Source organism: Telmatherina bonti, assembly GCF_933228915.1.
Source record: "Telmatherina bonti genome assembly, contig: scaffold_177, whole genome shotgun sequence".
NCBI lineage: Eukaryota > Metazoa > Chordata > Actinopteri > Atheriniformes > Telmatherinidae > Telmatherina > Telmatherina bonti.
The window spans coordinates 37,859-60,000 of NW_027634707.1; the positions used below are offsets into that span (position 1 = coordinate 37,859).

Consider the following 22,142-nt stretch of genomic DNA (forward strand, 5'->3'; position numbering starts at 1 on the left):
GGTAAACAGTAAATAACATTATAATAAAGCAGAGACCTGCAGGTAAACAGTAAATAACATTATAATAAAGCAGACCTGCAGGTAAACAGTAAATAACATTATAATAAAGCAGAGACCTGCAGGTAAACAGTAAATAACATTATAATAAAGCAGACCTGCAGGTAAACAGTAAATAACATTATAATAAAGCAGAGACCTGCAGGTAAACAGTAAATAACATTATAATAAAGCAGACCTGCAGGTAAACAGTAAATAACATTATAATAAAGCAGACCTGCAGGTAAACAGTAAATAACATTATAATAAAGCAGAGACCTGCAGGTAAACAGTAAATAACATTATAATAAAGCAGAGACCTGCAGGTAAACAGTAAATAATATTATAATAAAGCAGACCTGCAGGTAAACAGTAAATAACATTATAATAAAGCAGAGACCTGCAGGTAAACAGTAAATAACATTATAATAAAGCAGAGACCTGCAGGTAAACAGTAAATAACATTATAATAAAGCAGACCTGCAGGTAAACAGTAAATAACATTATAATAAAGCAGACCTGCAGGTAAACAGTAAATAACATTATAATAAAGCAGAGACCTGCAGGTAAACAGTAAATAACATTATAATAAAGCAGACCTGCAGGTAAACAGTAAATAACATTATAATAAAGCAGAGACCTGCAGGTAAACAGTAAATAACATTATAATAAAGCAGACCTGCAGGTAAACAGTAAATAACATTATAATAAAGCAGACCTGCAGGTAAACAGTAAATAACATTATAATAAAGCAGAGGGAGAGGGAAGTCTGGGCTTCCCTGCTTAGGCTGCTGCCCCCGCGACCCGACCCCGGATAAGCAGCAGAAGATTGTAACCCATGTCTCCAAATAATCTGGGAGTTTTCCGCTGCTCCCCGCTGCAATCCCATGCCCTGCCACAAGTGGCGCTATCATTAAAAATGGCTGCGGCCTCACTAACATCCTGTCACCATTGTCCTGCTCCACGGCCGGACTCGTGTGCTGGATGACTCCACAAACTCCGCCAGAACTCCCTGAAAACTAAACCAAAGCCTTTCAAACTCAATGGTGAGTTTATCCATCATGTCCTTAACTAAATCCTTTTGACTGATTTTGCCGAAAGTCGTTTAAAAAAGTTAAATTAATGGCGGAAGTTGCTTTCGGTTTTCCAGAAGTTTTCTGACAGCGTTTACACTTATTAAACTGTCTAAAACTAACTAAAAACACTTAGAAGCCGACTATGAATGATATGTGCCTTTAGTATAAGGCCTAAACTATCCACCATATTGGTGTTATACCAATATCGCTTTCCGTTGGTTATTTATTTATGTTTTAAAATGCGCTAGCAATGTGCTAACTAAAAGTTAACTGAGCAATAGAAATGAATGGGCCAGTGTTAGCCACTGCTACAACTGGTGCTATTAATGTTTTGATTTTTCTTTTGAATGAATGTTGCGCAACTGAATTATTTATTTGTCATATGTTTACAAACTATTGAGAGCATTTATATTTGATATTTTGATAAGGTGATGAATACTGAAAAAATGTTACTGGTAACTATGGGTTGATATTTATTAGGATTTTTTTTTGTGACCTTCTTTTAGGTCAGGTTTTTACCACCACCCCCCCAGAATCCTCTTCAAGAGGTGGTGAGCTGGATTTGGTAGGACTTTTTTTTTTTTTTTTTTCCCGAACTCCGGACACCTTTAGTTTTGATAAAATGAACTTTGCGGTTCCTCCAAGGATCGTAAATAAAACTGAACTTTTGCGTCTTCCTACCAGGATCGTAATAAGAAGACTGAACAAAAATCCAAAAGGGAAAAAATCCTTTTGGGTACAACTGAACTGAACTGGGGAAAAAAGCTTGAAAAAAGGTTTCTTGAAAGTGTTTTTTTTTTTTTGTGTGCGTCTCATTTCTTGGTTGTCCTGTTTACAAATATAATTTAATTTAATTGTGCCTTATTTAGTTTTTTAATGCAATACAATTATCCTTAACTTTAATCTTCCTGCCTCCTGTCTTCATTCATTCACCACACAAGCTCCCATAGCGAATCTGGTCTTCTCATTCACCCATTCCATCCATTGCAACACTTAGTCCTAACACTCTTAATTTAATTTAAGCGTTACAAGATGGATGGATGAATGAATATGTTTACATATGGGCCACTTTACTAGACATTGGTGAGCCATTCACCCCCCCTATGGAATAAATATATAATTAATCATATTCTTATCAAATACAATATTAATGTTATTAACTGCTGATGAGCCTTATAAATTTGCTTTGGTCTCCACCATGCAGGATAAAGCGCAACAGATGCTGACGTCACCGTTTCGATGCTCCGTCGTGTCTGACCTTATCAGTGTTGATCACATTTCTATCTGCGGCTTCTCACATGCAGACTGATTCTCAGAAACGTCGTGTTTGTGGGTGGAAGGAAGTTTTAGAGACGTCTAAAAACATCAGCAGAAACGCTTCTGCAGAGCTGATTTGATCAAAAGATAAAACTTTGTGAGAAACGCAGATCAAACCAGATCAAACCGACCCCATCTGGCTTCAAGCTTTACTTCACAATTCCTCTTAAGGCCCATGTTTACAGACGAGCCAGATCTACAGGAGAACTGGGTCCATCACCTCCATTTTTATGAAGCCAGTTCATGTTGTCCAACTTCTGATGTCCTCCACACAGAAAGACTGTCTTTGTTTCAAAGGGAAGAAAGGTCTGCTGGGGTCCTCTGCACCAAGGACACATGTCTCCTGAGAAAAAAAAAACAAAACACAAAGAGGGCTGGAAATGGATCCATGTGGGACTCCATCACCTCAGTTCACCTCCTTGTGTCCACAATCTCCGTGTCCACCATCTCTAGGTTAAATGCTGCAGTTCATGTGAAGGAAATAGTCCAACAATGTTTACTTGTTTATTTTGAGTCACATCAGACTAAATGCAAACTGATAAAATATATGAAAGGATTCAGACGCAGAGCGAAAGTTTTATTCTGTAGAAAAGATTACAAGCACGTCTGAAACGTACTAATAAAAGATTAAAAACTGAAGAATAAATACTGAGGAAAGCTAAATATGTGACTGAAGAATTAAACTTTTAGAAGAAACAGATTCGACGTTCCGAGTGTCGAGTAAAATCACTGATGATCCGTTCTGCTGCCGCCAGCGACTGAAGAGCTCCAACGCCCGGGGAGAAGGACTGAAGCACACCTGCCTTCCTCGCATCGTCTCCACTCTGCAGGATGGACGGGGGCACGCACGCACACGCACACACACACACACACACACACACACACACTTTTATAGTTAATGGCATTTATACATAATCATATTTATATAAAACTATATTTATAGGAGTTTTTTCCTTTTCTTTCCATTAACTTGCTGCTGATCAATAAGAAAACAGTCTGGCAGGTGGATGAAACTCAGTTTCTGGGCAGATTTATATTCTACATAACTGGAAGCGAAATATGAATGCTGTCAGCAGCCTGGACTTACATGAAGGCCTTCTTCACGCAGGAGCTGTGGGTGTGGAACACGCATGTAACCACGGCGACAGGGAGGGAGTGGCGGCTGAACTTCACGCAGCAGCGAACCGGAGACACAAGTTTCACTCCGTCCGCTGTGAGGAGGAGGAACATCAGGTCAGGATCAGCGGGAGGAGGAACATCAGGTCAGGCTCAGCGGGAGGAGGAACATCAGGTCAGGCTCAGCGGGAGGAGGAACATCAGGTCAGGATCAGCGGGAGGAGGAACATCAGGTCAGGCTCAGCGGGAGGAGGAACATCAGGTCAGGATCAGCGGGAGGAGGAACATCAGGTCAGGCTCAGCGGGAGGAGGAACATCAGGTCAGGCTCAGCGGGAGGAGGAACATCAGGTTAGGATCAGCGGGAGGAGGAACATCAGGTCAGGCTCAGCGGGAGGAGGAACATCAGGTCAGGATCAGCGGGAGGAGGAACATCAGGTCAGGATCAGCGGGAGGAGGAACATCAGGTCAGGCTCAGCGGGAGGAGGAACATCAGGTCAGGATCAGCGGGAGGAGGAACATCAGGTCAGGCTCAGCGGGAGGAGGAACATCAGGTCAGGATCAGCGGGAGGAGGAACATCAGGTCAGGATCAGCGGGAGGAGGAACATCAGGTCAGGATCAGCGGGAGGAGGAACATCAGGTCAGGATCAGCGGGAGGAGGAACATCAGGTCAGGATCAGCGGGAGGAGGATCATCAGGTCAGGATCAGCGGGAGGAGGAACATCAGGTCAGGATCAGCGGGAGGAGGATCATCAGGTCAGGATCAGCGGGAGGAGGAACATCAGGTCAGGCTCAGCGGGAGGAGGAACATCAGGTCAGGCTCAGCGGGAGGAGGAACATCAGGTCAGGCTCAGCGGGAGGAGGAACATCAGGTCAGGCTCAGCGGGAGGAGGAACATCAGGTCAGGATCAGCGGGAGGAGGAACATCAGGTCAGGCTCAGCGGGAGGAGGAACATCAGGTCAGGCTCAGCGGGAGGAGGAACATCAGGTCAGGCTCAGCGGGAGGAGGAACATCAGGTCAGGCTCAGCGGGAGGAGGAACATCAGGTCAGGATCAGCGGGAGGAGGAACATCAGGTCAGGATCAGCGGGAGGAGGAACATCAGGTCAGGATCAGCGGGAGGAGGAACATCAGGTCAGGCTCAGCGGGAGGAGGAACATCAGGTCAGGCTCAGCGGGAGGAGGAACATCAGGTCAGGCTCAGCGGGAGGAGGAACATCAGGTCAGGCTCAGCGGGAGGAGGAACATCAGGTCAGGCTCAGCGGGAGGAGGAACATCAGGTCAGGCTCAGCGGGAGGAGGAACATCAGGTCAGGCTCAGCGGGAGGAGGAACATCAGGTCAGGCTCAGCGGGAGGAGGAACATCAGGTCAGGCTCAGCGGGAGGAGGAACATCAGGTCAGGCTCAGCGGGAGGAGGAACATCAGGTCAGGCTCAGCGGGAGGAGGAACATCAGGTCAGGCTCAGCGGGAGGAGGAACATCAGGTCAGGATCAGCGGGAGGAGGAACATCAGGTCAGGCTCAGCGGGAGGAGGAACATCAGGTCAGGCTCAGCGGGAGGAGGAACATCAGGTCAGGATCAGCGGGAGGAGGAACATCAGGTTAGGATCAGCGGGAGGAGGAACATCAGGTCAGGCTCAGCGGGAGGAGGAACATCAGGTTAGGATCAGCGGGAGGAGGAACATCAGGTCAGGCTCAGCGGGAGGAGGAACATCAGGTCAGGCTCAGCGGGAGGAGGAACATCAGGTCAGGCTCAGCGGGAGGAGGAACATCAGGTCAGGCTCAGCGGGAGGAGGAACATCAGGTCAGGATCAGCGGGAGGAGGAACATCAGGTCAGGCTCAGCGGGAGGAGGAACATCAGGTCAGGCTCAGCGGGAGGAGGAACATCAGGTCAGGCTCAGCGGGAGGAGGAACATCAGGTCAGGCTCAGCGGGAGGAGGAACATCAGGTCAGGCTCAGCGGGAGGAGGAACATCAGGTCAGGATCAGCGGGAGGAGGAACATCAGGTCAGGCTCAGCGGGAGGAGGAACATCAGGTCAGGCTCAGCGGGAGGAGGAACATCAGGTCAGGCTCAGCGGGAGGAGGAACATCAGGTCAGGCTCAGCGGGAGGAGGAACATCAGGTCAGGCTCAGCGGGAGGAGGAACATCAGGTCAGGATCAGCGGGAGGAGGAACATCAGGTCAGGATCAGCGGGAGGAGGAACATCAGGTCAGGATCAGCGGGAGGAGGAACATCAGGTCAGGATCAGCGGGAGGAGGAACATCAGGTCAGGCTCAGCGGGAGGAGGAACATCAGGTCAGGCTCAGCGGGAGGAGGAACATCAGGTCAGGCTCAGCGGGAGGAGGAACATCAGGTCAGGCTCAGCGGGAGGAGGAACATCAGGTCAGGATCAGCGGGAGGAGGAACATCAGGTCAGGATCAGCGGGAGGAGGAACATCAGGTCAGGATCAGCGGGAGGAGGAACATCAGGTCAGGATCAGCGGGAGGAGGAACATCAGGTCAGGATCAGCGGGAGGAGGAACATCAGGTCAGGCTCAGCGGGAGGAGGAACATCAGGTCAGGATCAGCGGGAGGAGGAACATCAGGTCAGGCTCAGCGGGAGGAGGAACATCAGGTCAGGATCAGCGGGAGGAGGAACATCAGGTCAGGATCAGCGGGAGGAGGAACATCAGGTCAGGCTCAGCGGGAGGAGGAACATCAGGTCAGGCTCAGCGGGAGGAGGAACATCAGGTCAGGCTCAGCGGGAGGAGGAACATCAGGTCAGGATCAGCGGGAGGAGGAACATCAGGTCAGGATCAGCGGGAGGAGGAACATCAGGTCAGGATCAGCGGGAGGAGGAACATCAGGTCAGGCTCAGCGGGAGGAGGAACATCAGGTCAGGCTCAGCGGGAGGAGGAACATCAGGTCAGGCTCAGCGGGAGGAGGAACATCAGGTCAGGCTCAGCGGGAGGAGGAACATCAGGTCAGGCTCAGCGGGAGGAGGAACATCAGGTCAGGCTCAGCGGGAGGAGGAACATCAGGTCAGGCTCAGCGGGAGGAGGAACATCAGGTCAGGCTCAGCGGGAGGAGGAACATCAGGTCAGGATCAGCGGGAGGAGGAACATCAGGTCAGGATCAGCGGGAGGAGGAACATCAGGTCAGGATCAGCGGGAGGAGGAACATCAGGTCAGGATCAGCGGGAGGAGGAACATCAGGTCAGGCTCAGCGGGAGGAGGAACATCAGGTCAGGATCAGCGGGAGGAGGAACATCAGGTCAGGATCAGCGGGAGGAGGAACATCAGGTCAGGATCAGCGGGAGGAGGAACATCAGGTCAGGATCAGCGGGAGGAGGAACATCAGGTCAGGCTCAGCGGGAGGAGGAACATCAGGTCAGGATCAGCGGGAGGAGGAACATCAGGTCAGGCTCAGCGGGAGGAGGAACATCAGGTCAGGATCAGCGGGAGGAGGAACATCAGGTTAGGATCAGCGGGAGGAGGAACATCAGGTCAGGCTCAGCGGGAGGAGGAACATCAGGTCAGGCTCAGCGGGAGGAGGAACATCAGGTCAGGATCAGCGGGAGGAGGAACATCAGGTCAGGATCAGCGGGAGGAGGAACATCAGGTCAGGATCAGCGGGAGGAGGAACATCAGGTCAGGCTCAGCGGGAGGAGGAACATCAGGTCAGGATCAGCGGGAGGAGGAACATCAGGTCAGGCTCAGCGGGAGGAGGAACATCAGGTCAGGCTCAGCGGGAGGAGGAACATCAGGTCAGGCTCAGCGGGAGGAGGAACATCAGGTCAGGCTCAGCGGGAGGAGGAACATCAGGTCAGGATCAGCGGGAGGAGGAACATCAGGTCAGGATCAGCGGGAGGAGGAACATCAGGTCAGGATCAGCGGGAGGAGGAACATCAGGTCAGGATCAGCGGGAGGAGGAACATCAGGTCAGGATCAGCGGGAGGAGGAACATCAGGTCAGGATCAGCGGGAGGAGGAACATCAGGTCAGGATCAGCGGGAGGAGGATCATCAGGTCAGGATCAGCGGGAGGAGGAACATCAGGTCAGGCTCAGCGGGAGGAGGAACATCAGGTCAGGATCAGCGGGAGGAGGAACATCAGGTCAGGATCAGCGGGAGGAGGAACATCAGGTCAGGCTCAGCGGGAGGAGGAACATCAGGTCAGGATCAGCGGGAGGAGGAACATCAGGTCAGGATCAGCGGGAGGAGGAACATCAGGTCAGGATCAGCGGGAGGAGGAACATCAGGTCAGGCTCAGTCAACACGCAGGAAAAACCCGACATCACCTCATCAGCTTCTCGCTGCAGCGCTTCCAGCGCGGAGGAAGAGGAAGTTTCTGTTCTCACTCATCTCACTGCTGTATCGTCAATCAATCAAACTTTATTTGTAGAGTACTTCTACACACCTCAAAGTAACCAAAGTGCTGTACAGGTAAATAAATCAACATTAAAAACACTAAAGACAACGTAAGAGTTAAAAGACAGAAGAGACCGAGAGCTCCAGAGTTAACATAAAAAGACGAGTTTCCAAAGAGATTTAGTCCCAGCGACTTCACCGAAAGAGGGAGACTGTTCCAGAGTTTGGGGGTTCCTGCAGAAAAGGTTCTGTCTCCACAAGTCGAGTCCTCGGGACGACTAGAAGCATCTGGTCTTCTGATGTAAGAGCTCTAATGGGACGACGATGCTGCAGAAGCTCAGAGAGGAACAGAGGTGTAATGTTCCTGCACTGAGGCAGAGGTCCCGGGGGAATGAATCAGGAGGCAAAAAGGAAATAGGAACACAACCTTTATGTTGTACAGTTCATAAGGCAGCTGGTCTCAGACCTGTATGGGATTCTTTAGCCAGATAGCAGTTTGTATTTGAGCCAGTCACTTGCTCCCTTTAGTGCACGACCACAGGAGCCACAAGGCAACGCCTCAAACCCCCCCACTCCACAACACAGCACTTCAACAGAAGGTCCCCACTTTTACACCCACACAGCAAACTCACCAATACGGAGGGAAGTCTTAGGACCCCCCCATCCCTGGTCTCACCGTAGGGCAAGCCGGGGCAGCATCCAACTAATTTAACAACTCCTACACGGTCCAATACTGGGTGCAAGCAACACCATTAAAACTTTCCTCCACTCACACAGCACATGCATACAATTTATAGAATTAAAAAGACTACTTAGCTTTCCCCTGGGTCGAGACCCTCCCACGGGGTCTGAGTTTTGGCGCTGGTCCGTCGCAATTAGCAGGCAGATGGCGGCCCAGCGCAATGAGGCCTCCACTGACGGCAGGAGTACCTCTCCTCTGGCTGGGGAGTGGAAGACCTGCTCCTATGTATTCCCCTGACTCCTCCTATCCCTGCCTGGATGGTGAACTCACCCTACAGTCCCCCTAACTGTCTACACAGCTGCGGTCGGCACCCTCCCACCAGGCCCACTGAGCACTAGACGGCTGCTTGGCTGGGTAATCACCCGATAGCAGTCACCAAGCTCCTCTCCCCAGAACACCTCACACACACTGACTCAGTCCTTTTGTCACCTCTGCTTGCTCCACCCCAGGTGCTGCCACTCACCTAATCACCAGAGCTGCTCCCACTCGCTACAGAGGTACCAGACCGTTTAAAGGTGTCATAACCTGGTCTTTTCATGTGCCCACTGTCCTCTAACGGTTTTTAAATAACTGTTTAAAAACTTATTAAACCAAAAAAATTTAAAAAGTGCTTTTTCTGACCTTTTATTCATAATAAACATTTTCTCGCGAGAATTCACGCAAGGTTTTCATCAACCTGGACATGGATTAAAATAATGTTAATGAGCTGCTCGCTGATTGGTCGCTGGAAGTCCGGAGTCGGAAGGGGGGCGAGGCCAGTAGTCTCCATGCTAAAAACATTAGCGGCTAGTGATAGCAGCTAACCCGACAGCAGCAGCTTTCTGAATTCAGCATTGATGTTTGAACCGGACTCTGAGCCTGAGAGAGAAGATACCGAGATGGTGGAAGGAGCACGTTTACAACAAACTGTCTCTGAATGGTAAAGTCCTAATTTTTAATGTCTGCTCGCCTTGCTGTAAAGTCAGATAGCATGTTGACAACGAGGCATGTCGTTCATGTTAATACGTCTCAGTTTTATTCTGTGTTGGACCGTTTTTTTAAACAATAAATGTACTTTTTAACACAATCCGAGGTTACAGATGTAAAAAATGAAACGGATGTTGACTGAACCGGTCGGTATTTTCAGTGTTCAGCTGCCGGCCAGTCTGCACCCAGATAAGCACACACACATTTTAACCACACAGAGTTTCACGAAGCTGCGCTTTTTATTGAAGTTTTATTTACCGTCACGTTTTTCGAAATTAATTAGCTTATTTATATTTCCCGTTTTAGCCAGGAGTGTGAAAAGTGTCGTTATGTCAACATGACAGATCTCTGGTTGATGCAGCCACTGATGTGGGCTGCTGTGTTACTGTACAGATAAATAACATGAAGTCAGATATCTTGTATCATTGATCAGACTTTCTGCTGACTAATGTCTCGTGTTTTATATATTCCAGCATCACTTACCATCTATTATGTTGGTCTAATTGTTTCTGTTAAGCTGCACATGCCAACAGAAATAGACAGCAAGATATTATTACTGTGCTTAGAAAATAAAATTTCTCTTTTCAGTTTCTTAGGTGCTGAGAAGGATAAATCAGGTCCAAACTCCTCCGTGTCTGACCCAACATCCTGGCGTGGAAACAGTCTGCTTCAACGCTTTTTTATTACAAAATGCAGGAAACATTTATGACTAGGATTATGTACATTTATTCTGTCGGAGGGAATGAGAGGCAAGTTTCTCTTCAATGCCCAAAAATTCAGAAATAAAGCTAATCAAATAGCAAATAACTGTAAAAGGTGATTATTTATGTTCTTGCCATTTCATATTACATATAACAAATAGTAACTTTGCTGCAGTCACTTAGGACAATAGCAATTGAATTAAAGTAAATACACAACTTTAACATATACACATTTATGCATCTGACTTCTGAAAGTAAAATGTAAAACTGAAGTAAAAAACATACAGCTCTTTAAAACACAATATCTTTATTAGTGTACAGAAATAAAATCAATGCTTATTTTCAATGTAATGAAATAAAAATAATCATTTTCACTCTTAGTTATTGATTCTGTTAACACAGTAGCTGAGTTTTCTGGGTTTTATGTGGACTCTCGTGGTTCTGGAGCCGGATGAGCAAGCCTCCACAGCACCGTCTTCATCATCATCATCTTCCTCCAGACTGACTGAGATGTTACCTTCACTGCTGTCGTCTGGGTTCCTTTTCTGCACAGAACCAGATACTGACATCAGAACAAGCAATAAAAGTGCCTCTTAGCTTCCATTAAGAATGTATATGTGTTTGATTTATTATAATTTTCTTAATGTAAAATTAAACAAACAACAAACCTGTATTTCTGAAGAGAGGGTGGAAAGTCCTTGATGACAGCTGTGTTCCAGTTGTTGTCTGCATTGTAGGGTCAGTCTGCTCCAACATCAACTTTTAGACATCAGTAGACCACTGGTGCTGCGCATGGCGTGAGATGTGCTGGACTAAAATCTGCAAATACAAGTTATAAAAATATCAGATCATCACATAAAGAGATTGTAGGTGTAAATAGATGCAGTTTAAGAGTAATCAAATAATGTAATACAAATAGATTAAATCAAACTTTATAAAGCATTTTCATGCCAAAGGCAACACAAAGTGCTCTGCATACTTTTTTTATTTTTTTTAAAGAAAAGGTTATTCAATAAAACAGGTTTTCACGCACTGAAATATTAACATAGAATATCAAAAACACACTTATTTTATTTCACACAGTTATACACAGAAACAATTTTCCCTAACCTCTGTGTCTTCACTGCATGTAGATAAAATAAAACATATCTTTCAGATCCATCATACCAGGAGTCAGACCTTCACATCCACAGAGGCTGCAGCTGCAGATATTAATCCTCCACAGCTCCCGTTTTACAAACAGGACTGAAGATGTCAGAAATAAAAAGTTTGCATTCTGGTTCGGTGAATAAATACGAGAATTGGAAATAAAATATCCTCCCTAACGATATCCAATAGGTGGCAATATCAGACTACATGATGGTCACCTTGTTAAATTATCATTATGATTATTACAACTGCATGTCATGGTGGGGAGAGCAAAGCTACATCCATCATGAGTACTTACTGTGTGGTAGCAGGCGTGAAAAATAATAAATAGAGAAGTCATTTACCAACATTTACGTGGCAGAGCATAGGATAGATATAAGAAAATAAAACCTGGGGCTCATTTATACGCCGCAGGAAGTTAAACCTTCCGGCTCGTCCCGTTAGCATTAGCATTATCTGCATCAGCTTAAGTCACATCAGTCACACAAAGCAGAACTTTATAGACGTAGTGACACTTACTGACTGCATTGATGCTGAGCCGCTTACAGCTGCAATCCCCCCTCTTTCCAACCGGGTTGATGCCGTCTTCTCCTGGTATTTTCCCAAATGTTAGCAACATGTTCGACACAAACAGGCCGCGGCCGGCAGAGATGCAGCTGCATTATCAGCAAAAAGTAATGTAATCCATCTGTCCCTGGTAGTTTGGTCCGCTGATGAAGGGAGAGAAAAAAACCTGCCGATGTTGGTTTTGGTAACAGACAACCGAGCAGTGGACATGATGGCTGCTCGCACGTCTTCACACAGCTTGTTGCTAATAGCAACTGAGGCAGGTCCAGAAGTGTGTTTAGGCTGGAAAAGGGGCTGGTTAATGCTAATAGCAAATAGAAAAAAAAAGAAAAAGAAAGTGTTTGTGAGACTTCAGCCTTGTGGGCAGTTTTGCTGCAAACAAAAAACCCGGCAGTCTTCAACAGAAAGGCTTCCCGGGATGTTACCACTTCCGCCCAACACTAATACGCAGGTTTAACTCGAAAAAGTGCCATTTCCGGGTGATGACTCCTTTAAACAATTAAAAGCCAAAAGTAAAACTTTAAAAACTGTTCTAAATGAGACAAAAGATCGCAGCACAGAGGTCACACCATCTGTTCCCCGTTAACAGGCGGGCAGCCGAGTCCTGGACCAGCCGAGTCCTGGACCAGCCGAGTCCTGGACCAGCCGAGTCCTGGACCAGCCGAGTCCTGGCCTGGTTAATCCCAGTATACAGCGAGTTGCAGTCGTCCAGTCTGGAGATGATGAGAGCATGAGTGACCCTTACCAGGACATCATGAGGAATAAAAGGCTTCACTCTCCTAAGAAGTGATAAAAACCAGACTGGACTGCTGCCCTGACCTGCTTATCAAATTTAAAATAAAATCAAAGAAAACCCAAGATTTTTAATAAAAGGGCTAAAAGAGTCTAAAGAGCGCTGCAGCATCCAGCCAGCAGCTCAGTTTTCCCAAAAGTTAAAACTTCACTTTTATCCTTATTTCGGCAGAGGAAGCTTAGTTCCGTTTTGATGTACCTCAAACAGATCTGCAGATTTTCCACACCATGGGATCCAACAGACGTTCCCAGGACATAAATCTGAATGTTATCTGTGTAGCAGTGAAATGACACGTCATTTTTTATAAAAAAAAATAGACCCCAGAGGAAGTAAATATAGGAAAAAGAGGATGGGACCTAAGATGGAGCCTTGAGGTACTCCATGTTTCAGTGTTGCTTTTGAGGAAGAGAACTGCCCAAGATGTACTGAAAAAGTCCTGTTACATAAATAAGACTTAAAGTATTTAAGAACTGTACCGTTTAGACCTACAGACTGCTGCAGGCGTGACAACAGAACATCATGATCTACTGTGTGGAAAGCAGCAGGAAGATCAGGAAGAATTAAAACAGCAGAAGCTCCAGAATCAGCTGTTAAAAGCAAATCATTCCAGACCTGAGAAGAGCCGTCTCAGTGCGGAGACATGACTTAAAACCAGACAGAAACCTGAAGTCCCTGCAGGTTAAGGTGTTCCTGTAACTGAAGATAAACCACCTTCTCTAAAATCTTAGAGAGGAACGGCAGCTTAGAAACTGGCCTGAAGTTTGAGAAAACATCAGGATCCAAGTTCTTCTTTTTAAGAAGAGGATGCAGAGCAGCATGCTGGAAGCATCTGGACACAACCTGAGAGAAGAGAGGCATTAACCAAACCGACTACCCAGACGGCACTAAGACCTCCTTCAGCAGATGAGGAGGGATACTGTCCCCGGGACAGGAGGAAGGCCTCAGATACTGGATTATTTCAGAAATCTGAAATAATCGTCATCTGTATCGTCGTCTGAATAGCTGAATTTATCACAGACAGGAACTCATGTCTGTGACCTGTTTAAGACCAACTGGGTGTTTGTCATCAGCTGTTATCTTCTTCACAGTTTGACTTTTCTTCCACGCGGGGAATTTTTATCAACACATCAGTTCCTCTAATGGAAGACACATATAAATCAGATATGAAATATGTGACACCTCCCCCCTTCAATCGCTGTCTACAGTTTCATTATTAACTCTTTAGGAGCGCAAACTAAACATCAGGTCAAACAGCTTTTAAATTCACCAGAAAGTCAAAAATCCATCGTAAAGTCGGAACATCAGACGTTCTGAAAACTGTTTAAATAGAGAGAGAAGCTCCATGATGTTTCCATAATGCTGCTGAACTGTCACTTTATAGCAAGAACATGAAGATTTACAAAAAAACCAAAAACAAAATAGAACAAAAAAATCTGAATTTTATTCCTGTTTTCTGGTGAATTCTGGTGAAAAAAATAGATTTTCAGAGATTAAATTTACAAACATATTTTTGTAAATCTGAATATTTGGTTAAAACTTTCTACAGAAAAGCTGCAGCTGTTGTGCTTTTATCACATCAATAAACATATCACGAGGAATTTCTGCAGAACAAAAATGTTTCTAAATGTTCCCCTTGTGTGTGAGGCTTCCTCCCAGCTAATCAGATTAATCACTGTGGTTAAATGATCACTCCTTACATGTACGTCGCTTGCAGTGAATTTCTCCACCGTGAGGTTAGATAAAGTTTTTTACATAAAAACATCTGCTGGATGAACAGAAAGACTTCTTAACATTCTGTTACATAAATAAAAACCTGTTTTTAGTCTTCTTTTGTATAAAACAGTCTGTAATGTTCTAAATGACGGCTTTGTGATTTATGGATGGGAAATTATTTTGGATAAAAAGTTAAATAAACTTTTTTTTTTTTTCCTTAAACCGATTCTCTTTGCGGCCAGCGGGGGGCGATGTCCGACATTCGCGCCGGTGTTTGCTTCCGGCGACACTTCCGGGTCGCAGTGTTTACATCTGCTCCGCGTCGCGGCTCGAGTTTCTCCTCCTGGACCAACAAGTCGTGTGATATAAAACCCAACATTATCTGCATGTCTTACCGTTTAGTTTTACTTCCAAACGGAATAAATTCAAATTAAACTTTACATATCTTTGCTCAATTATTCTCAAGCGGAGCGAAGCTAACAGGCTAACCTGTTAGCATCAGTTTGATTAAAAAACTAAAAGTTTTTATTTTTTTTATATTAAAAATGTCCCGAAGGGTTTTCTGTGGTTGTTTATGGAAACACGATTAACATGAGGAGGTGATACATAACTTTCCTAAGAATTAAACTTGGTAAGGAGAGAAAAGAAGAAATATTTATGTTCCTGTTTGTGGAACTTTAAAAGAAAAATCTTTTCTGTTTAAATAAAAGTCCAGTTTTAGTATCATTTGTGACACTTTTACTGTAATATTACACAGCTGGAACATCTGTATGACAGTCTCCTGTGTTTTAGTCACTACTGCTAAAAAGATTTGTCTTTTTATCCTTGTTTGCTTGATGTTATTACATTACATCACATTATAGTCAAACTACTGGAAATATGATTCTATCTATTTATCTGTATCTATCTCTCCATCTATCTATCTCTCCATCCATCTGTCTATCTAGCCATCCATCTATCTGTTTTTTTCTTCAACTTAACTGGTTTCTGATAAACTTCAGGATAATCCTAAAGAGTCTTCTCATGATAAAACTGCTTTCTGCTGTTGGTAGTTTTCAGTCTCGGTCGCCGGACTCATCCGATCCGCTGCTGACAGACACACAACAAACCATGAAGAAGAAAAGCAAGCGTCTGAGAGCTTCAGAGGTTCCGTGCCAGCCTGGCAGGTTGCAGACGGTAGCGGACGTCTCGGTGGGGAAAAGATCTTCTGGCACCAGAGGAAGAACTCAGAAGACCTTCCCGTCAACAACGGACGGTTTGTCACATGACGGCGCAGGAAGAGACGTAAAGAGCGACTCGAACCCGGGGACGATGGCGGCAGATGATACGCAGAAGCTTCTGGAGAGCAGGTCCAGATGTACAGGCGAGTGGTTGAAAGAAAGTTCCTTCTACAGGAGACTCGGTCTGGAGCATCGAGCCTTAACCTGAAAACACTTCTTCCTGCAGGTCGCTTGTCAGCCGCTGTCTGTCGACTCTGCCATGGAAGATTCTCCCCACGCAGCCTGCGGCACGCCTTCCACAAGTTCCCGCAGGATGCCCTGGAAACTGTGGAAGACTCGGACACGACCAGCCGGTCAGCCCTCTGGTTTCATTTAGACTTCCAGCGCTTGGTGGGCGTCCAGGTGGACCGCGACCCCAGTTTGTCAGAGTTCATCTGTAAGAAATGTCACGCCAAGTTCTACAAGTGTCACAGCATCCTGATCCGGTTTCTGCAGACCGTCAACCTCCCAGCGGTTGGGAGGGAGAGCAGGCGAGTTGCAGAACAAGACGTTTGGAAAATCTGTTTCCTCAGAAAACTGACTCTGTTTTTCTTTCTTCTTTAGAAAAAATGCAAAGTTTCCTGAATCCCGAGAAAACCACCGTCTGAGGAGTAAGTAGAAGAAACGGGTTCTGCGGGGGCAACGGGTTCTGCGGGGGCAACGGGTTCTGCCGGGGGAACGGGTTCTGCCGGGGGAACGGGTTCTGCTGGGGCAACGGGTTCTGCGGGGGCAACGGGTTCTGCCGGGGCAACGGGTTCTGCCGGGGGAACGGGTTCTGCGGGGGCAACGGGTTCTGCCGGGGCAACGGGTTCTGCCGGGGGAACGGGTTCTGCGGGGGCAACGGGTTCTGCGGGGGCAACGGGTTCTGCCGGGGGAACGGGTTCTGCCGGGGGAACGGGTTCTGCTGGGGCAACGGGTTCTGCGGGGGCAACGGGTTCTGCCGGGGCAACGGGTTCTGCCGGGGGAACGGGTTCTGCGGGGGCAACGGGTTCTGCCGGGGGAACGGGTTCTGCTGGGGCAACGGGTTCTGCGGGGGCAACGGGTTCTGCGGGGGCAACGGGTTCTGCGGGGGCAACGGGTTCTGCCGGGGGAACGGGTTCTGCTGGGGCAACGGGTTCTGCGGGGGCAACGGGTTCTGCGGGGGCAACGGGTTCTGCCGGGGGAACGGGTTCTGCTGGGGCAACGGGTTCTGCGGGGGCAACGGGTTCTGCTGGGGCAACGGGTTCTGCGGGGGCAACGGGTTCTGCGGGGGCAACGGGTTCTGCGGGGGCAACGGGTTCTGCCGGGGGAACGGGTTCTGCGGGGGCAACGGGTTCTGCCGGGGGAACGGGTTCTGCTGGGTTCAGTCACACCACATGAAGACACACACCAGATGGGGGGGGGTCATACGATCTGAGCCTTGCATGCGACCGACGTTCATGGTGATGTCATAATGATGTCACGCTAACGTTGAGTGGCCATGGTGTAAATACATCCTGCTAGATGTGTGTGTGTGTGATGTGTGTGTGTTCGTCAGCTTTTCTTACCCGTTAGATCTGCGACAGCGTCCGGACCGGTTTTAAACTTTCAGGTCCTGAATGGAACGTTTCTGATTGTTCCGACTAGAACGTTGCAGAACCCGCTCAGACTTCGTGACGCAGACGGAAACGGGCCTCGCCGTGGCCGCATCTCGTCCTGTCACAAGAAACCCGCCGTTGTTTACTAAACTTACCTGATTGTTTACTCTGTTTACAGTTTGTCTGTTTTATTTCAGCTCCTCCATCTTTCACCTCGGACCCGAAGTGCCTCCACAGTCTGGTGTCGTGGGTGCACCAGCATGGCGAGGCCTGCCGCTCCTGTCCCAGCCTGAAGGAGGTGCTGGAGGGCCGCTGTCTGGGCTCCGTTCAGGCCGTGTGGAGCTGCGTTGGCGGTCACAGATACATCATGGACGCTCGCCGGACCGCCGCTTCCTACCCAGGAAACACGTTCAGCAGCGCAGCATTAAGTAGAGACCATGGAGCGATGTCAGAGGAGGAAGAACAGGAGGATGATGAGGAAGAGGAGCAGTCTGGTGCGAACAGGAAGACCTCAGCTGGAAGTGTCCACGCCGCGGCTGAACACAGTCGACCAGCAGCCGCAGCGCAGAGCTCGGCGCTGGATGACTGGACGGGCAGCAGCGAAGGTGAGACGGGAACGAGCTGTCAGGAGCGTCATATGACATCACAGCGTGTGACATCACAGCGTGTGACATCACTCTGGCTTGATTCAGCTCCAGCTGTTTGGGGGCGGGGCAGACTTTTCAACGTACATTTTATAAACCGCGGCATGAACAGGATTAACTCCTACGGTATAAACTCTGAATTCATATCATCATAAACTGGCTTAAACATGTTCACTACGTTAAATTCATTGAAGAAAAAAAGAAGTTTTAATGTCAGAAAGTTTTCAGTGACCGTAGCGCTGATGACCCATGTAAGACCTTCATTTTACAAAACAGGAACTAATGCGGCGACTTTTGCAGACTAACGTGAAAGTTTGTAGTTTAGTTCAGTTCGTGAACGGCAGCAGCTTCTGCAGCAAACCCCCCCCAGGTGGGTTTAGGAGAAGATGGACACTCCCAACAAAAAAAAACAAAACCCAAACAAAAAAACAAAACTTTGGTTTTAGTTGGGGGTGGGCGGGGCCCGCCTACAACGCTGGGTCGGTTCATAACGCTGCGGTTTCTCCTGCTGTTCTACATGTTCCAGGTCAGGAGGAGGCCGTGTCTCCGGCTTTGGTCCGGCTGCATGACGGGACGGCTGACAGCGATCTGTCGGACAGGTTGGTTCCACGGTTCACTTGATGATTCTTATTGATGAAACTGATAGAAATGGAGGTGACAGATTGTACCTCGTATGTTCCTGCCGATGGGATGAAGGTTCCCGCTTCACTGCTCGCCTCGTCTTTTTAAAGCGAGACTGCTGAATAACTGGAACTCTGTTCAGGGTCGCCTCTGACGAGGAGTTTGAGGAGCATGGGAAAGGAGCCCTGTCAGAGGAAGAGTTGTTCGAGCCGGATTCAGACAAGAGGTAGGTAGAAAAGTTTCCTGCGTCTCCGTCCTCATACGGCCGTTGAGTCAGTTTGTCCACCAGGGGGCAGTGCTGCTTTAAGAACTAACTTCCACCTCCAGACAGCAGTTGCTAGCGGTTACACACAACTAGAAAGATGTTTACAACCATCAGAAAACCCCAGAAGAAGAAGAAGACAACCACAAAGTCTTTACTGTTCTGAACTTCTTCAGGTCCTTTTTATTTGATGGTTTCTGCATTGTCATCGCCCGAGACATCTGGACGCGTGTCCCTCCCGAGACATCTGGACGCTTCTGGACGCGTGTCCCGAGACATCTGGACGCGTGTCCCTCCCGAGACATCTGGACGCGTGTCCCTCCCGAGACATCTGGACGCTTCTGGACGCGTGTCCCGAGACATCTGGATGCGTGTCCCTCCCGAGACATCTGGACGCTTCTGGACGCGTGTCCCGAGACATCTGGATGCGTGTCCCTCCCGAGACATCTGGACGCTTCTGGACGCGTGTCCCGAGACATCTGGACGCGTGTCCCGAGACATCTGGACGCTTCTGGACGCGTGTCCCGAGACATCTGGACGCGTGTCCCGAGACATCTGGACGCTTCTGGACGCGTGTCCCGAGACATCTGGACGCGTGTCCCTCCCGAGACATCTGGACGCGTGTCCCTCCCGAGACATCTGGACGCTTCTGGACGCGTGTCCCGAGACATCTGGACGCGTGTCCCTCCCGAGACATCTGGACGCGTGTCCCGAGACATCTGGACGCTTCTGGACGCGTGTCCCGAGACATCTGGACGCTTCTGGACACGTGTCCCGAGACATCTGGACGGGTGTCCCGAGACATCTGGACGCGTGTCCCTCCCGAGACTTCTGGACGCGTGTCCCGAGACATCTGGACGGGTGTCCCGAGACATCTGGACGCGTGTCCCTCCCGAGACTTCTGGACGCGTGTCCCGAGACATCTGGACGGGTGTCCCGAGACATCTGGACGCGTGTCCCTCCCGAGACATCTGGACGCTTCTGGACGCGTGTCCCGAGACATCTGGACGCTTCTGGACGCGTGTCCCGAGACATCTGGACGCGTGTCCCTCCCGAGACATCTGGACGGGTGTCCCGAGACATCTGGACGCGTGTCCCGAGACATCTGGACGCGTGTCCCGAGACATCTGGACGCTTCTGGACGCGTGTCCCGAGACATCTGGACGCGTGTCCCGAGACATCTGGACGCGTGTCCCGAGACATCTGGACGCTTCTGGACGCGTGTCCCGAGACATCTGGACGGGTGTCCCGAGACATCTGGACGCGTGTCCCGAGACATCTGGACAGGTGTCCCTCCCGAGACATCTGGACGCGTGTCCCTCCCGAGACATCTGGACGCGTGTCCCTCCCGAGACATCTGGACAGGTGTCCCGAGACATCTGGACGCGTGTCCCTCCCGAGACATCTGGACGCGTGTCCCGAGACATCTGGACGCGTGTCCCGAGACATCTGGACGCGTGTCCCTCCCGAGACATCTGGACGCGTGTCCCGAGACATCTGGACAGGTGTCCCGAGACATCTGGACGCGTGTCCCTCCCGAGACATCTGGACAGGTGTCCCGAGACATCTGGACGCGTGTCCCGAGACATCTGGACGCGTGTCCCGAGACATCTGGACGCGTGTCCCTCCCGAGACATCTGGACGCGTGTCCCGAGACATCTGGACGCGTGTCCCTCCCGAGACATCTGGACGCGTGTCCCTCCCGAGACATCTGGACGCGTGTCCCGAGACATCTGGACGCGTGTCCCTCCCGAGACATCTGGACGCGTGTCCCGAGACATCTGGACGCGTGTCCCGAGACATCTGGACGCGTGTCCCTCCCGAGACATCTGGACGCGTGTCCCTCCCGAGACATCTGGACGCGTGTCCCGAGACATCTGGACGCGTGTCCCGAGACATCTGGACGCGTGTCCCTCCCGAGACATCTGGACGCGTGTCCCTCCCGAGACATCTGGACGCGTGTCCCTCCCGAGACATCTGGACGCGTGTCCCGAGACATCTGGACGCGTGTCCCTCCCGAGACATCTGGACGCGTGTCCCGAGACATCTGCAGATGTTCCACATTGAGGACAAACTCTTCTCCTTTCAGAGCGCGCAGGGAAAACAACCCCAACAAGAGAAGTCCTACATCCTCAGACGAGCCCAAAGTCCGGAAGAAACCTGGACCCAAACCGGGCTGGAAGAACAAGTTTAAGCCTAAAGGGTACATGGAGCAGTTTTACGTCAGATTACTGCAGTTCAGATTTTCCTTTGCAGTGATGAACTTCTCCTGTTTTTCTGTTTTAAAGAGAGGAGCTTCCCAACATCTACAAGTGTCCGTATCAGGGCTGTACGGCCGTCTACAGAGCTCCTGATGGTCTGAAGGTTTGGACCTGCTGGTTTACTGGTCTTTCTACCAGTTTAAGCTGCAACCTGTCTGTCTACACGCTCCTCTCCGTTGTGATGCAGCTGCAGAGCGTCATGTTCTCACTCTGAATCATCATGTTTTACTGCGGCCGACATCTAATCGTGCCTTTAGGGAGACAGATTTTTCTCCTGGTGGTGCATCACCGTCCCAGCAGGTCTAAAATATCCTGGACATGCAGAGTCCCCACCTGCATCCTTCCATTAGACCATGGAGTTACTACCTGGATGGAACTCCGATTGGATCATTCCTGTAGGATGATGCTGTTGTTTGATTGGTTAACCAGCTGATGCAACAAGCAGCTTTCGTGTCTTCAACACGTGGAAAATGGATGTTAGTGGGTTTCAGAAGGATCAGATCGTTGGCATAAAGCTAGGAAACATGAGGAGATGCAGAAAAACTGGTTTCAGAACCATCAGACAGAAACCGGCTAACTGGAGAAACAGGCTTCAGTTGACTGGAGCATAAAGACTGGACTGGACTGGACTGGACTGGAGCGGGACTGGACTGGACTAGACTGGACTGGACTGGACTGGACTGGTGTGGAGCGGGACTGGTGTGGAGTGGGACTGGACTGGAGTGGAGCGGGACTGGACTGGAGTTGGAGTGGGACTGGACTGGAGTGGAGCGGGACTGGACTGGAGTTGGAGTGGGACTGGACTGGAGTGGAGCGGGACTGGTGTGGAGTGGGACTGGACTGGAGTGGAGCGGGACTGGTGTGGAGTGGGACTGGACTGGAGTGGAGCGGGACTGGACTGGACTGGAGTGGAGCGGGACTAGTGTGGAGTGGGACTGGACTGGTGTGGAGTGGGACTGGACTGGACTGGAGTAGAACGGGACTGGACTGGAGTGGAGTGGAACGGGACTGGACTGGAG

The 22,142-nt window shown here is 49.0% G+C and overlaps 1 protein-coding gene and 1 long non-coding RNA gene across 4 annotated transcripts in view; one reads left to right on the plus strand and one right to left on the minus strand.

Moving 5' to 3' along the window:
• The first annotated feature begins 7,707 nt into the window (after positions 1-7,707).
• Positions 7,708-22,142, plus strand: part of znf276 (zinc finger protein 276) — a 17,581-nt gene continuing 3,146 nt past the window's right edge. The window contains exons 1-9 of one of the 3 annotated variants that reach the window (XM_079264277.1): positions 7,708-7,964; positions 15,573-15,883; positions 15,967-16,270; positions 16,344-16,390; positions 17,533-17,940; positions 18,506-18,578; positions 18,743-18,826; positions 20,952-21,065; positions 21,151-21,226. In XM_079264277.1, the coding sequence (XP_079120403.1) occupies positions 15,631-15,883; positions 15,967-16,270; positions 16,344-16,390; positions 17,533-17,940; positions 18,506-18,578; positions 18,743-18,826; positions 20,952-21,065; positions 21,151-21,226 (1,359 nt within the window). In that variant the 5' untranslated portion in view covers positions 7,708-7,964; positions 15,573-15,630. Of the gene's footprint in view, positions 7,965-14,840; positions 15,152-15,572; positions 15,884-15,966; positions 16,271-16,343; positions 16,391-17,532; positions 17,941-18,505; positions 18,579-18,742; positions 18,827-20,951; positions 21,066-21,150; positions 21,227-22,142 lie in introns of those variants that run through there. The other 2 variants (XM_079264276.1, XM_079264278.1) reach the window with 2 other exon arrangements.
• On the minus strand, positions 10,640-12,341 carry LOC306774280. Its single transcript, XR_013771824.1, has 3 exons — positions 11,967-12,341; positions 10,967-11,117; positions 10,640-10,843 (listed from the first exon to the last, which is right to left on the minus strand). It is a non-coding gene; the product is annotated as an uncharacterized lncRNA (long non-coding RNA).